Source organism: Sorex araneus, chromosome 3 (assembly GCF_027595985.1).
Source record: "Sorex araneus isolate mSorAra2 chromosome 3, mSorAra2.pri, whole genome shotgun sequence".
In the NCBI taxonomy this organism is placed as follows: Eukaryota; Metazoa; Chordata; class Mammalia; order Eulipotyphla; family Soricidae; genus Sorex; species Sorex araneus.
Window position 1 is genome coordinate 89,544,187 of NC_073304.1, and position 14,138 is coordinate 89,558,324.

At 37.6% G+C, this 14,138-nt stretch overlaps 1 protein-coding gene across 3 annotated transcripts in view; it reads right to left on the minus strand.

The window, feature by feature from the left end:
* SPG11 (SPG11 vesicle trafficking associated, spatacsin) overlaps positions 1 to 14,138 on the minus strand; it is a 102,008-nt gene that overhangs the window by 59,372 nt on the left and 28,498 nt on the right. For all 3 annotated transcript variants that reach the window (XR_008629299.1, XM_055132492.1, XM_004609628.2), the window contains exons 9-17: positions 12,857 to 13,012; positions 11,997 to 12,172; positions 10,039 to 10,215; positions 8,979 to 9,050; positions 8,355 to 8,482; positions 7,886 to 8,061; positions 6,271 to 6,484; positions 2,066 to 2,269; positions 820 to 926 (exon numbers count right to left, since the gene is read on the minus strand). Coding sequence is in view for 2 of the 3 variants with exons in the window: in XM_055132492.1 (XP_054988467.1) it covers positions 820 to 926; positions 2,066 to 2,269; positions 6,271 to 6,484; positions 7,886 to 8,061; positions 8,355 to 8,482; positions 8,979 to 9,050; positions 10,039 to 10,215; positions 11,997 to 12,172; positions 12,857 to 13,012 (1,410 nt within the window). In the remaining variant the exon portion in view is untranslated. The remainder of the gene's footprint in view (positions 1 to 819; positions 927 to 2,065; positions 2,270 to 6,270; positions 6,485 to 7,885; positions 8,062 to 8,354; positions 8,483 to 8,978; positions 9,051 to 10,038; positions 10,216 to 11,996; positions 12,173 to 12,856; positions 13,013 to 14,138) is intronic.

A 14,138-nucleotide genomic window follows, 5' to 3' on the forward strand; every position in this document is an offset into this window, starting at 1 on the left:
CTAGGACAAGAGAAATCTGAAGAAAGGACAGAGACAATATAGGGGTGAAGGGAAACCGACCCTGACCAACTTCAGTTCAATTCCTAGCACATGTGACCATAACCACAGAGGTCACTCATGAGAAAAGAGCCAGGAAAAGACCCTGACAACACTGGATATGACCTCAGATACATCAAAAATAACAACAAAATGGGGCGAGAGAATATAAGGAATTTGCCTAGCATTCTGTCAACCCCAGTTCAATCCTCAGCACAAGTTTCCCTGAGCACCAATGAAGGTCACTCCTGAGCACAGACCAAGAAATAGCCCTGAGAATCTACTGTGCAAGACCCAAACTCATACGGCCCTACAAAAATAACCCAAATTACGTATATACTTTTTTTTTTTTAGAGAGGAGCCAGAGAGATAGTACAGAGGTTAAGGTAATTGCCTTGCATGCATCTGACCTCAGTTCAATTCCTAGCACCACATGTAGTCCCCAAGTATCACCAGGAGTAATCTCTGAACACAGAGCCAGAATTAGCCCTGAGCACTGCCAGGTGTGGTCCCCAAAACAAACTTAAAGAGAGAAAGCCAAAGAGAATGGAGCACAAGGCTAAGGTTGAAAGGGAACATAACTACACAAAGGCTATTCCAAGTATGGCCTTCCTTGGCTAGCAAGGAGCTAACTCTCTTCAATAAAGCTGATCTACATTATTTTCAACAGTCAAATCATTTGTCAATGTCATATTATTTACTTAAAGAATTATAAATTAAATGTCATTCAACAGACCAGTTATTTATCCAAAGAAACTTTGAGTTTAATATGTACACCCATACCTGTTAAATGACTGGAAACTTGACGACACTGAACTAAAAATTCAAACCAAGGGTAAGCTTCATGTAATTCTTTTTTTTCCAAAAAGGAACAATTTGATGGACTAAGTCTGTATATAAACAAACAGAACCTCTCAGATTAATACATAAGATAAACATAAGATAACCATGCTTGCTCAGGTTACAACAAATACAGTCTTTATTTATTACACAAAAGAAATGTTAAGGTTTTCAGTACATGGGGGGGGGGGCGCAACAGAAACAAACATAAACAGAATTGAGTCTGGTTCTACCACTTAATAGCTGTATACCATAGCTAAGTTATCTAGTCTCTCCTGAATTCTCCTTTTCCTCATCTGTGAAGTAAATGTGAGAGTAACCATCTGATTGGGGTTTTTGTGAGGATTAAGTAAGAAAATACATGTAAAGTACTTAGCCTAGTGCTAAGAACAGCTTAAGTTTAACATTTTACAGGGTATTTAAAATACCTTGTAATGGTTATGAATTCAGAGTTATTACCGTTCTCTTGATATTATAGGCACTATAAATTCTATGTAATTCCAAGTCAAGTTTTAGAATATATTTAAACGTTTTTTAAAATTTTGTTGTTCTAGGACCACACCCAGTGCTGCTCAGGGCTCCCTCTTGGCAATGCTGGGGGTGCTGGGCTAGACCTGGGTGGGCTGTATGCAAGGCAAGGGCCCTACCCCTGTACTACCACTCAGACTTTAAATATTATCAACTTTCAAAATAATTCTTTTTAATATTATTTAAATCTCTGAATAATATTAACAAAAAATATAACCATATTGGGGGCTGGAGTGATAGCACAGCGGGTAGGGCGTTTGCCTTGCACGCGGCCAACCCGGGTTCGAATCCCAGCATCCCATATGGTCCCCTGAGCACCACCAGGGGTGATTCCTGAGTGCATGAGCCAGGAGTGACCCTGTGCATCACCGGGTGTGACCCAAAAAGCAAAATATATATATATATATATATATATATATATATATATATATATATATATATTATATATCCATATCACAAGCACTCACTTGACCATAGCACTGATTTAAAAGATGTATCAATGTTAAATTTGGGGTGAAGTGGTAAACTTCAAGAAGATGATCACTGCTTATGTGTGAATGCTTAAAATTATCCCAATAATTCTAAATGTCACACTTAGAATTAGTTAGGAAAAAGAAAACAGAAATACCTACTTAAAGATGAATCAATTCTCAGTACTCACTTGTAATAGTCAAGATAGATGTAGAGCAGATACTGCAAACTGTGCTCCAAACAATAGAGAATGAAGAGAGAATGGAAATCCCAACCTTCTTTGGACCTGTAGTTCTGAATAGGAAGAGAATCTTGCATCACACCCCCAACACAGTTCAGTCTTAGAAGGAAGAGTTCAAAGTCTTGCAGTTCAGATGTAAGAAAAATTCCATTCCTATTGGACAGATTTAAGAATTACAAGTCAAAAAAAAAAAAAAACCTGATAGTCAGAGCATGCCAAATCTATTCCATTAAGTTTCAATTGCTTGAAAAATAAATATTTACAATTTAAGACCTTTTACATGGGCTGGACAAATATGTTCAGAGATGTATTTTTGCTAGATTTCAATAACAGTTTCTACACTATTATTTAAAGGTGTAAGGATGGTCTCAACGTAGCTTAAAATTTTTTTTGTTTTTGGGTCACACCCAGTTGAGAACTGAGGGCTTACTCCTGGCTTTGTACTCAGAGATCACTCCTGGCAAGCCTAGGAGACTATACTGATCAGGGATCAAGCCTAGGTCAACCAGGTGCAAGGCTATATTACCACTCTGGCCCCAGCTTAAATATTTTAAAAACCTAAACTAAATTACTTGGTTTTGACTGAAACCATGCAAACATAAAAGAAGAGTAATTAGTTCCTGAGGCTAGACAGTGATTTTCAATCTTTTGACACCTGAGAAAAGATTAGTTGAAACCCACTGATCTATTGCCAAAATAGCAATATAAAATAAAGAAATTTAAAGTAGAATAAATTAGACGAGTATTTTTTAACGTTTTAAACATGGCCCCCTTTCAAACTTTCTCCTTTTTGTAACCCCCCGTCCTACTGGTTGGCCCTCCAGTCTCATGCCATGCCCTTCCCACCCTTTTCACCCCTGGAACAGGGCTGGAGGGGACCCTATGGCCCCAGCTAGGAAACAATGAATTATACCAACTACACACAAGAAAAGAAATTTGCATTGGAAGAGAGCTACAGTACAGGAGGTAGACCTTTACACACAGCCAACCTGGGCTTGATCCCCGACCATCTCATATAGTACCCTGTTACTGCCAGGAGTAACAGAGCCAGTAGTAACCCCTGAGCATCGCTGGGTGTGGCCCAAAAAGCTGCCCCCCCAAAAAAAAAAAAAAGCTGCACTGGAATATTAGTTAAAATTTGTGTTAAGTACAATATACATAGGCCAGGGAGATGACTCAACAGGCTGGAACACATGCTTTAAGTGCAGGGGTCATAGGTTCAAACTCCAGCACTGTACTGTCTCCTGAGCACAGCCAAACAGCCCCCATTCCCATGCAGGGAAAAAAAAAAAAAAAACATACTATAGCAAGAAATGGACGGCATATACTGTAAAGTAGCATGAAGGGGCAAGAAAGATAGCTCAACAGGCTGAAATCATGTTTTATATGCAAGATCCCAGCACTTGCATGGCTTCTGGAGCACCACTGGGAGCTATCCCTGAGAACTGCCAGGTGTGGCTCAAAAATCAAAAGAAAAATATGAAAATCTGCCTGGAATTTTATCATGACCTAAGGCAAAGGATGCAATTTTAGTATTCCCCCATACAGTTTTCCAGTTATCCCAGTTCCATTTATCAAAAAGACTACTCTTTCCCTATTGTTCTTCATTGCCCTATTTGTCAAAGGTAAACATGTGACTATATGAACATATATTTCTATGCTTACTCTTATATTGATCTATTTATCTAACTGATATGACACTCCCATTGTCCTAGTTGTTACTACTTTAGAATAAGATTTGATATCTAACAAGACTTTTTATTCAAGGATATTCTTGATCTGCTACTTTTCTTTTCTTTTTTTTTTTTTTTTTGGCAGGGGGAAGAGGGTTGGGGCACACTTGGCATTGCAGGGGCAACTCTCAGCTCTATGTTCAGGGAATCACAAGGTGCTGGAGACAGCCACATGAAAGGCAAGAATCTTGACCCCTGTACTATACACTCTGCATTTTTATATAAATATTTATAGTCAGAGCTGATACAGTGCAAGAATTAAGGTGTTTGCCTTGCATGAAGCTGATCCTTGATTGAATTACAACGCTGCATATGATCCCCCCAAGTACCACGAAGAGTGATCACTGAGCACAAAGCTAGGAACAAGCCCTGAGCACAGACAGGCGTGGCCCAAACCCACCCTCCCCCCATAATCAGCATGTCAAAAAATCCCCAAGAAAACCTGCTTAAGGTCAACTTGAAAAGAATAGTAGGATGGTCTTGTTTCAAATTTAAAAAGCTGTGATATTTCCCCAACCATTAGTTTAACAGTTTAACCACAGTTAGGCACAAAATTTTGGGGAGCACAAGAGGCAGGGATTGAACTGAGGGTTTCACACATGAAAAACATGTGATCTGCCACTAAATTACATCCCTAGCCAAGATTTCCCCCCTCCCCTCACAAGAAAAGAGGTTTTAAGAAAAGGGGAAAAGAAGCCAGCCAAGATTATTTTTAAGGAAGCTTGTACCTATTCTTTGCTGAGTGTCTACATTTAAAATAGATTTTGAATTTTATCAAATACTTTTCTTTACCCGGATATCCAGATATGATTCTTTCTGGTAATCTGGTAATATGGGAGGAGTAGGGGGGAAGGGTGATGAAGAAATAGTACAGGGGCTAAAGGCACTTGCCTTTTAAACAGCTGAGCTAGACTTGATCCCCAGTACTGCATTTGATGTCCTAAGCATCATCAGGAGTGAGCCCTGAGCAGAGAAAACCTTGAGGTTTTAGGTGTGGACCAAAACAAAACAAATTATGTGGTATTGTGGTAAGTAACATTAGCTCCTTAATGTTATAATGCATGTAAAGCCACATATTATATTAAATAATGAAGGGGTAGAAAAAACAGGAAGAAAAAGTCAAATAGTAAGCAGAATATTTGAGGAATACATAAATTGTACAAAAATTTTACTTTTAGTAAACAAGAGGATTTGACGCACTGGAAAGGGCAAGGAATAAAAAGTCAGAGGTAAAAAGACTGAGGGCTCTTAATTTTTCTGGAACTCATTCTGCACTTCTTTACATTGGTAGGAAAATATAGCCATACTTCTCCAGTAATTATAAATATAAAACATGGAAAATAAACTTAAAAAACTATTGAAAAACATACATGTCATTAACTTTCCTTACATCATTTTGATAGCTTAAGAATATAAACTAGGTGGAATCACATGAAATTACTGATAACCATTTTCACCCACACAAAATGGCAAATTCTTACATTTTTAGCTAACAATTTTTTGTAGAAACAAGTTAAAAGTGTAAAGCATTCACTTTTCACTTCAAGGGCTACTTCACCTATTCTTAATTCAGCTGTCCCATCTAGTTCAAGGTCATGTATAGCATATAGGTGGCCACAGCAGTACTAAGAAGAGTGGGAGATATTTCAAAGAACACTATCTTCCTATCTTCATTTCTGCTCTTGCCCTTTTGATCTTGTTGCCCTACCGATCATTTCTACACAAAAGCACACTACAACTTTAGGAAGCACCTACAACAAGAATTTGAGGTGCATATGGTACCTGAGCCCATGTGCTGCTTGTGCCCACGTGGCTGAGCACATGTGTCACCCGAGCACATGTGTCGCCCGCATCCCCCCTCTTGAGATGTGTGCTTTCATACCTTTGTGTCTAAAGCTCAGTTATGTGTAGGGGCTTCCTCCACCCTTGGAGAAGCCCGAGTTCTCTCAAGAGTGCGTTATTTCCACTATTCTCTCTCCCACTTATCCCTTCCTCCTTCCCTCAGAAGCCTCTAAATAAAATCTATTTACTTAAAAAAAAAAAAAAAAGAATTTGAGAGTAGGGTTGAAGAGAAAGCACTGTGGGTAGGGCACTTGTCTTGGATGCAGCCAACCAGGATTTGATCCCTGGCATCCCATATGGTCTCCCAAGCACCACTAGGAGTAATTTCTATGTGCAGTGCCAGGAGTAACCTTGAGCAATACGGGTGCAGCCCAAAAAACAAAACACAAAAAGAATTTGAGAGCCTATTGACTACCACATTATATGAAATGCATATGATTTTAAAAACTCAATATTCTAGAATGCTCTTAAAGTTTCAAAATACTATGAAACAATACTGCAATGGATTTATGCACTTCAAAGGAAAAAACCACCATTTTTTATTGCTCTTCTTTGTATTCTTCCCCATAGTTACAATACCTAGCCAGTTTATTCAAAATTTCATTCTTCATATATTTGTTGCAGCAAGTATTTTGATCAATAACATCAATGGTCAGAGGGGGCCATTTGCTCTGCTGGAGTGAGATGGAACTCTTCTGGGTCTGAAATTCTTCAATCCACAAGATAATATTTAACCAATCATGACGAACTGTTAGGTATCTCCAGAGGGCTTCAGGGGAATATGATTTGTACTCTATGTTAAGAAAAAAACACATTTTCAGAATAGCAATGCATCATTGCTATTTACATGTATCTGACACAGAATGAACTGAGTAACAGAAAAATTTTGTAACAAAATTTTGAATAAATTTTTCTATGATATGAATTATTCAGACCCTGTGCTACTTTCACTATTTTTGCTTCTGTGTTGTTCATTTTATAATCAATAGAGAAAGAACTAAACATTCCTTCTCAATGTCACAGTGGTTAAATGAAAACTGGGAATTAGATGTGTTGCACTTATCTTTTCAGTTCTCAGTAAAAACTCTGGCTTCAACAGTAACATGAATTTATCTTCAAACTCCTGCTATTCATCAAAACCATAAGTCCTCAATATACATAAGAACTTAAAGACCATTTGAAAAAAATAAAGAATACTTGGGGGCTGGAGCGATAGCACAGCGGGTAGGGCGTTTGCCTTGCATGAGGCCGACCCGGGTTCTAATCCCAGCATCCCATATGGTCCCCTGAGCACCGCCAGGGATAATTCCTGAGTGAAGAGCCAGGAGTAACCCCTGTGCATCGCCGGGTGTGACCCAAAAACAAAAAAAATAATAATAAATCAATCAATAAATAAAGAATACAGTTTTGGGGACCAGAGCAATTATACATCAGGCAGGTGCTTGCCTCACTTGCAGCCAAGCCAGGGTTGGTCACCAGAAATCCATATGGTCCCCAGAGCATCACTAGGCATGATCCCTGCATGCAGAGCCAGGAGTAAGCACTACACTCAAGGATGTGTGGTCCAGAAACCAAAAACTAAATGACTTAAAAAGAAAGAAAGAAAAAAGAATGCAATTTTAAAATCAAGATGAGAATTATCAGCTCTAAAATCTCAAATTACTGAGCCATATAATTTATGATTTTTCTATTGTCACATAAATTTCTGACAAAAAACGAGATAAAAGGAGGTCTGACTGCAGTGACTTGCATTTTAAGTCAACTGAATACTTTTTTATCATTTATATTTTATGATATTATATTTTAATAGGACTGGAGTGATAGCACAGCAGGTAGGGCATTTGCCTTGCACGTGGCCAACCCAGGTTCGATTCCTCCGCGCCTCTCAGAGAGCCCAGCAAGCTACAGAGAGTATCTCGCCAGCACAGCAGAGCCTGGCAAGCTACCCTGGTGTATTTGATATGCCAAAAACAGTAATAACAAGTCTCACAATGGAGACGTTACTGGTGCCCATTCCAGCAAATCAATGAGCAATGGGATGACAGTGACAGTGATATTTTAATAATTAATCTTTTATAAATGATTTTCACATTTTTATATTTAATCAATAAAGATGGAGACATATCAGAAATTCAAATACCAATATCTAAGTTCTCATTCTATATGTCCATATTTTATGCCTTTTCATACTTGCCTTCTGGATTTATCTTGGGGAGAAGGACAGACTCTTGTGTCAGTTGATTCCACGACTGTGCCCAATTTAACACAATTCTATGATCTTGTTTTTTAAATCTATCTTTCTGATCATTCTTCAGGAATGAGTCCAAAATAGATTTGTGCTTGAAAAAGTCTTGTTCCTTTCTCCAAAACCTAAAAGTGACACTTTACTTGAATCTGAGGAAAATGTATCATTTCTTTATCTGCTCAAGAATGTATCTTTGGGAAACATATAATCAATTATTCTTAATTATAGGTTTATTATATTAAAATATATGTATGGTCACATGATGACTGCAGTGATGAGAAATTCCTTAGTCCCTTCTAGGTGACACAGCTTACCCGCATAGGAAATGTAAGTTAAGTTTCACATAAGAAATTGGTGTATAAAATTATAGATACTGTCCACTTTTCTCATATTTTCAAAAGAAAGCTAATAAGACTACCTGGGAAAGGACTGGATCTGCACATTTTCTTGGTAATGTCCTGAATATAACTTCTCAACTTGATGAACAATGTCTATAGTTCTTTTATCTTTTTCAGAAAAGTAATTTTTTTCTCCTAAGATTTCAACCTTCAATAAAAGATAATTAAAGATGCGGCTTCACAAAAATCAAGCACACTTATAAAATAAATGTCACAAGATTAAACACCATAAGAACTCTGGGAGCCAGGGAAATTACTCAAATGATAGAACACATGTCTAGCAAATATGAGGTCCTTGATTTGGTCCCTGGCATCACACGTTCCCTAAGGAATCACCAGGTATGGTTGTGGTGGCGTCCAAGCACTATAAGAGCATCTCTGGGACCCCTCAACTCTCCCCATTCTCCCTCACTCTTTACCTCCAAAAAGCTCTAATAGTGTGGTCCCTACAAAAAACTACATTACAATTTTTGAGTTAATATACAGTCACACAAAATTTCCTTTACAGAAATGAAAATGGTTATTTTTAAATATAAAAGAACTGTGATTTTTCCTTACTGGATATTAACAAAATATTTAAACATTCTGAAGCTTCACCAAGGTTTTCCAGTAAAAGTAAACTACATAGTCTCACCTTTACCTACCAGAAAGTTCCGTATATTTTTATCAGTTGTATAAAAGCATATCCTAAGCAACTGGTCTTTTACATCAAAGCCCTATAATAAACAAAGAAAACTTAGTATCTTATATTTTATAACGGAGCTATTTTGAACAAACATGTTGGATACAGAAGTAAGAATTCCACAACTTTCCTGCTTTTGTAAACATTCATTTTTTATACTTAGACAAATTCTATGCCTATCCCTAAAGCCTTAAGTACTTTACCAGACTAAAGGCAACATCTAGAACAATTTAAGGTTAATGCCAGGCTACTGTGGCATACATACTATGATTCACTTGAAATAACATCCCTGTATGTAGCTTCACTCTTTACCTCCAAAAAGTTACTACAGGCAAGACCCCAGCCATATAGATTAGGACTAGGTCTCAGTTTAGTCCAGAAAACCTACCTCTAGAACTTCCATTTCTCAAAGTAAAACCATGGTGCACAAAGCAGAGACACAAGATATTAAAGTCCAAATGAAAATGTCAAAGTTCACATAAACAATACAGGATTTTGCTCAATAAAGAAAATCCTGTTCATGTGAAGTTTTTTGTTTGTTTGTTTGTTTTTTATTTGGGGCCACACCTAACGATACTCAGTGGTTACTCCTGGCTCTGCACTCAGGAATAATTCCTAGTAGGGCTTGGGGAACCATACAGGATGCCGGGGATCGAACCCGGGTTGGCAGTGTACAAGGCAAGTGCTATACCCACTGTACTATCACTTCCCACCCTATGTGAAGCTTTCTATGAGAAATACTGTCGCCTAACAAAGTTGCTAATTCTAATATTAATTCTAATAGGGTAGATTATGGACATTCTAATTTAAAAAACTCTTCAGTATAGTCCCCACTACTAAAGAACATTTCTCAGTTTTACTATTATTTCCAGAAAAAGTGACAGAAAATTTGGTTTGTGACCCAACTATGAATTAAAATAAATTTTTACATCAAAAAATTATAATAAGATAATAATAATAATAATAATAATAATAATAAATACACAGTAACCTTCCATTGAGAAATTTAAGATTAGACTTACCATATTCTTCAAAAGTTCAGAGGCTTCCTTTATATTGTTGTTCTTTAAATTGTCAAAGACCAAACCTAGGCCTACTCTAATCAGTTCCTCAAGTTTTTGAGCAGAATGACTTCTAATCCGGAAGAATGTTTGTGCCTCTGGTATTTTGTTGTTTAAAATGGCATTGGCAATAACTTCCTAAGTAAAAAAAAAACACTTGTCTAAGTTCTCTTTCATTGTTTTTTTTATGATTATCAACTGGGTCTCAAACATCTATTGAGCACTTACTAAGTGACTTTTATTAAAAACTATTAGACTTGGACTTTTACACAGGAGATATAGAAGTGACAACATTATTAGACTTGAATACTGCACAAGCCCCATTCTTTAGGAACTTTCAGACTAGTGAAAGACATACAAAATACTGTTTGTAGGATTGTATGACAAGAGCAAGGACACAGGCAACAAGGAGTGCTGGAGAGAAGGGTTCAGAAAAGGAGCATCTAAATAAGAAGCATGACAATAAGAAAAGGCTTTGGAGCAGATGACTGATGAAACAACAGTTTTAAAGACAAGTGTAGTGTGTGTGTGTGTGTGTGTGTGTGTGTGTGTGTGTGTGTGTGTAAATATATTTAGAACGAGTATATTATGAAAACCAGACTCCTTCTCAAAAAGGGGATATTAATGTGCAGAGGCAAGAAACAACATTAAGTCTTCAGGGACTTCCAAATTACTCAATAAAACCTGAGAAAAAGCTGGAGTAGCAGATAAGACTTAAATAAAAAGCAGAAGGTTCATCACTGAGGGCGCCTTATATATGTGAGATAGATCCTGAAACTTATGCAGAGTCACCAAACAATCTTAAAAAAGGTGATATAATTAAATACATATTTTAGGATTAATGTTCAGAAGATAATGTAGAGAATGGACTGAAAGGAATTCAAACTCAAGAGAGTGAGGCTCTAGAAAGGCAACTATAAAAATCCAATTGAAAGGACTAAACACTTAAACCCAAGGGTATTCTGGTGGGTGTGTAACTGGAATGATGTACGTATGAAACTATCATTAACAGTATGGTAAATCCCATTACCTCAATAAATGAAAAAACCAAAAAAATTTCAGTCCATGAGAGAACAGGAAGGAAGCATTCTTAACCTAAGGCTTTAGGAGGGACTATAAACCATACTAGGCAATGTGATAAACCATGTATTGGTACATAAGTATATATCCATGTGCATGTTTTTGGAGAGTCTATACCTTTCATCTAAGACAACTGTAACCTACAGAGAAAACAAATGCCGAAAACCAGCTGTCTTATGAACCATCTCAACTTCATCACTTTAAAGCCCTAATGAGTCTGATCATGTGGGTCCAGTTATTTAGACCTTTGACTTTTTGAATGCCAATACTCCCCATGTGGGTGTAAGACTTCTTCTAATCCTTAGTCATAATGATAGAAGTTTATCTTGATTGCATTACTGTTAACTATAAAAAAAAAAGGAGGGGGAGGGGGTAATGGATTGGGAAGGAGGAAGGTAGGCGACCAGACTAAAACCTACAGACAATTGTGGAGAGTTGGGACACTTTGGTGGTGGTAGGGCATAATAAATTTATGTATCAATAAATTTTGATACTATTGTAACTTCCTAAGCTTTAAAGATTTTCGATGAAAAGTCAGGCAAAAATGTTTAAGTTCAATGTGCCAGGCCATAGTCACTGGGGAAAGTACTGAACTTGAGACGACTTGGAGTTTAATGCTTGTCAATAGATCCAAATGAGCAAACCTGGCATTTAGAGGAAGTCTACTGTCCTGAATAAAATAAAGCTTATAGATAAGAATATGAAATCATGTGCAGAAATTGCAGACCCTAAAACCTAACACCCTGGTCAAAATTTCTGAATCGTAAGTATGCAGTTTCTAAATTCAGTTTCTACTAATTAGAGCCTCTAATATTTTTTAAATTGTTATTCATATTTACCTCAGTGCTGAGTTTCTCCCACATACTGCTCTCCTTTACTGTCAAGACATTTTCATTTACATCACATTCACTTAAAGCATCTGTTAGCTTCCAAGGAAACTTTATCATAAAGGTCCGAAGTTCATTAATGTATTTGGACAGAATGTCCACTCCTTTCTGTAGCTGTTCATCTAACTCTGTGGAAAACATTAATGTGTCTACTTAATGTGTGGGGAAAGAGAAAAATCATTAGTTGATAGAGAGAATTCTAGAAATGCCAAAGTTCAATCTCAGTGCTTTTATGTTCGAAGAGATAATATTTAATTTATTTTTTTATTTTATTATTATTTTTTGAGATAATATTTTAGGTCTTAAATTCCAGGACCTAGTGGTACTCCAGCAACCATGCAGTTCAAGAGACTGAATCCAGGGCGCCACATGCAAAATATGCACACGGCCTTTGACTCTCTCCTTGGCCCAAGTGATAATCTTCAAAGTTTTTCTGATTTACATTAGTTTCGGTTAGCTCTATTGTTTTAAAATAATCACTTTCTTGGGTCAATCCCAAGTATTGACAGAATAGACCCATGAGCACAGTGCTAGGAGTAACCCCTGAGTATGCTGGGTATGCCCTTTGCACCCCCCAAAATAACCATTTGCTCTTTCTTCATACTGATTAGTTGTGAACTTAGAACTTTCTGCTCATGTCTTTCTGCCAGCTTTCTTGTACCAGATCCCAATTCACTCAATCACACAGACTTTGCTCAATTCCAGCAAAGGGTACTCCACCGCCTTAAATTTTCTCAAGCATTAGGGCCACTTTTATATCTCTGTCTTGACACAGGAACCACAGTTGCCTCCTTCTTTACTGCTATTCTTACCTTTATTATGAACAAAAAGGTCTCTTATTTGTTTGTTAAGAAAAGACAGCGTAAGATTAAGCAATTGTTCTGAAAAGTGTTTGCTCTGGGTTTCAGAATCACTTTCTCTAATTGATGAGCACAGTAAATCCAATGCTGGGGTCAACTCTTCGACATCTGAGAAAGAAGCAAAGAAGTTAACATAAAGAATACCCCCAATAAACCAAGCAGCTGGCCCAGAGATGTTCCAGAACTTGTGCTAGGCCAATTTTACCAGGGTGCTTCAGACGGGAGCAGGTGTTGTCCCTCCACCTCCCCTCTATAATCCCAGAGGCGGCAAACCTCCAGAACACAATGAAAAACCCAGGTACACACCAGTGACTGAAAACTCCAGGCCTCAAGGGATCGGAGACTGGTCACTCCTTCCCATCTCCCTGCCCCTTTGGGGTCCTGGCTGTCATGCCCACAAATTGCCTCTGGGTGCCATTTAAGCACATTAATGCCCATGATCCAGAGACTCACAAATGAATCTCAGAACTGATCAGTTTGCTGCAAAGATGTCTCCAGGCCCCAATTAATTAAAATTTTAGGATTCTAGTAGTGACATCTCATGCTATTCATAATAAGCAATGCAAAATAAATTATAAATTATCTAGCATCTGCCTGTATGGTGCAGACTTGAGCGGTATTGGGAAAGTTTGAAATAACGGTGGTGGGAAGATGTAATGGTGGTGGGATTGGTGTTGAAATATTGAAAGTAATCAATTATTGTGAACAACTTTATAAAAAATAAAATTTTAAAAATGAATACCCCAATAATTAACATCCAAAAGTACTGTTTGCACTTTTTCTTGGGGAAGGGGAAAGGTACACACCCAGCTCAGGGGTTACTCTTGGCTCTGCACTCAGATATTACACCCGGTGGTGCACAGGGAACTTTATAGGGTGCCAGTGATTGAACCCTGCAAGGGAATCACCCTACCTGCTGAACTATCTATCTCTCCAGACCCCATTTGCAATATTTTAAACAATTAATTGAAAATAAGCTTTTGCTTCAGAAAATTCACAAACCTTTTATGAATCTTATTATCTTCAAGTGATTGTTTAGTGCTAGCTATATTTACTGGTATTACTAGCAACTATGATTTTTTTCTGGTGACCTACAATATCTTCAATGTTGTACCTGATATTTCATAACTACCATCTCACATATCTTTTTGTTTTGTTTTGGGGCCACACCCAGCAGTGCCCCACTCTGCTCCTGGCTCTGCATTCAGAGAACATTCCTGGTAGGCTTGGGGAG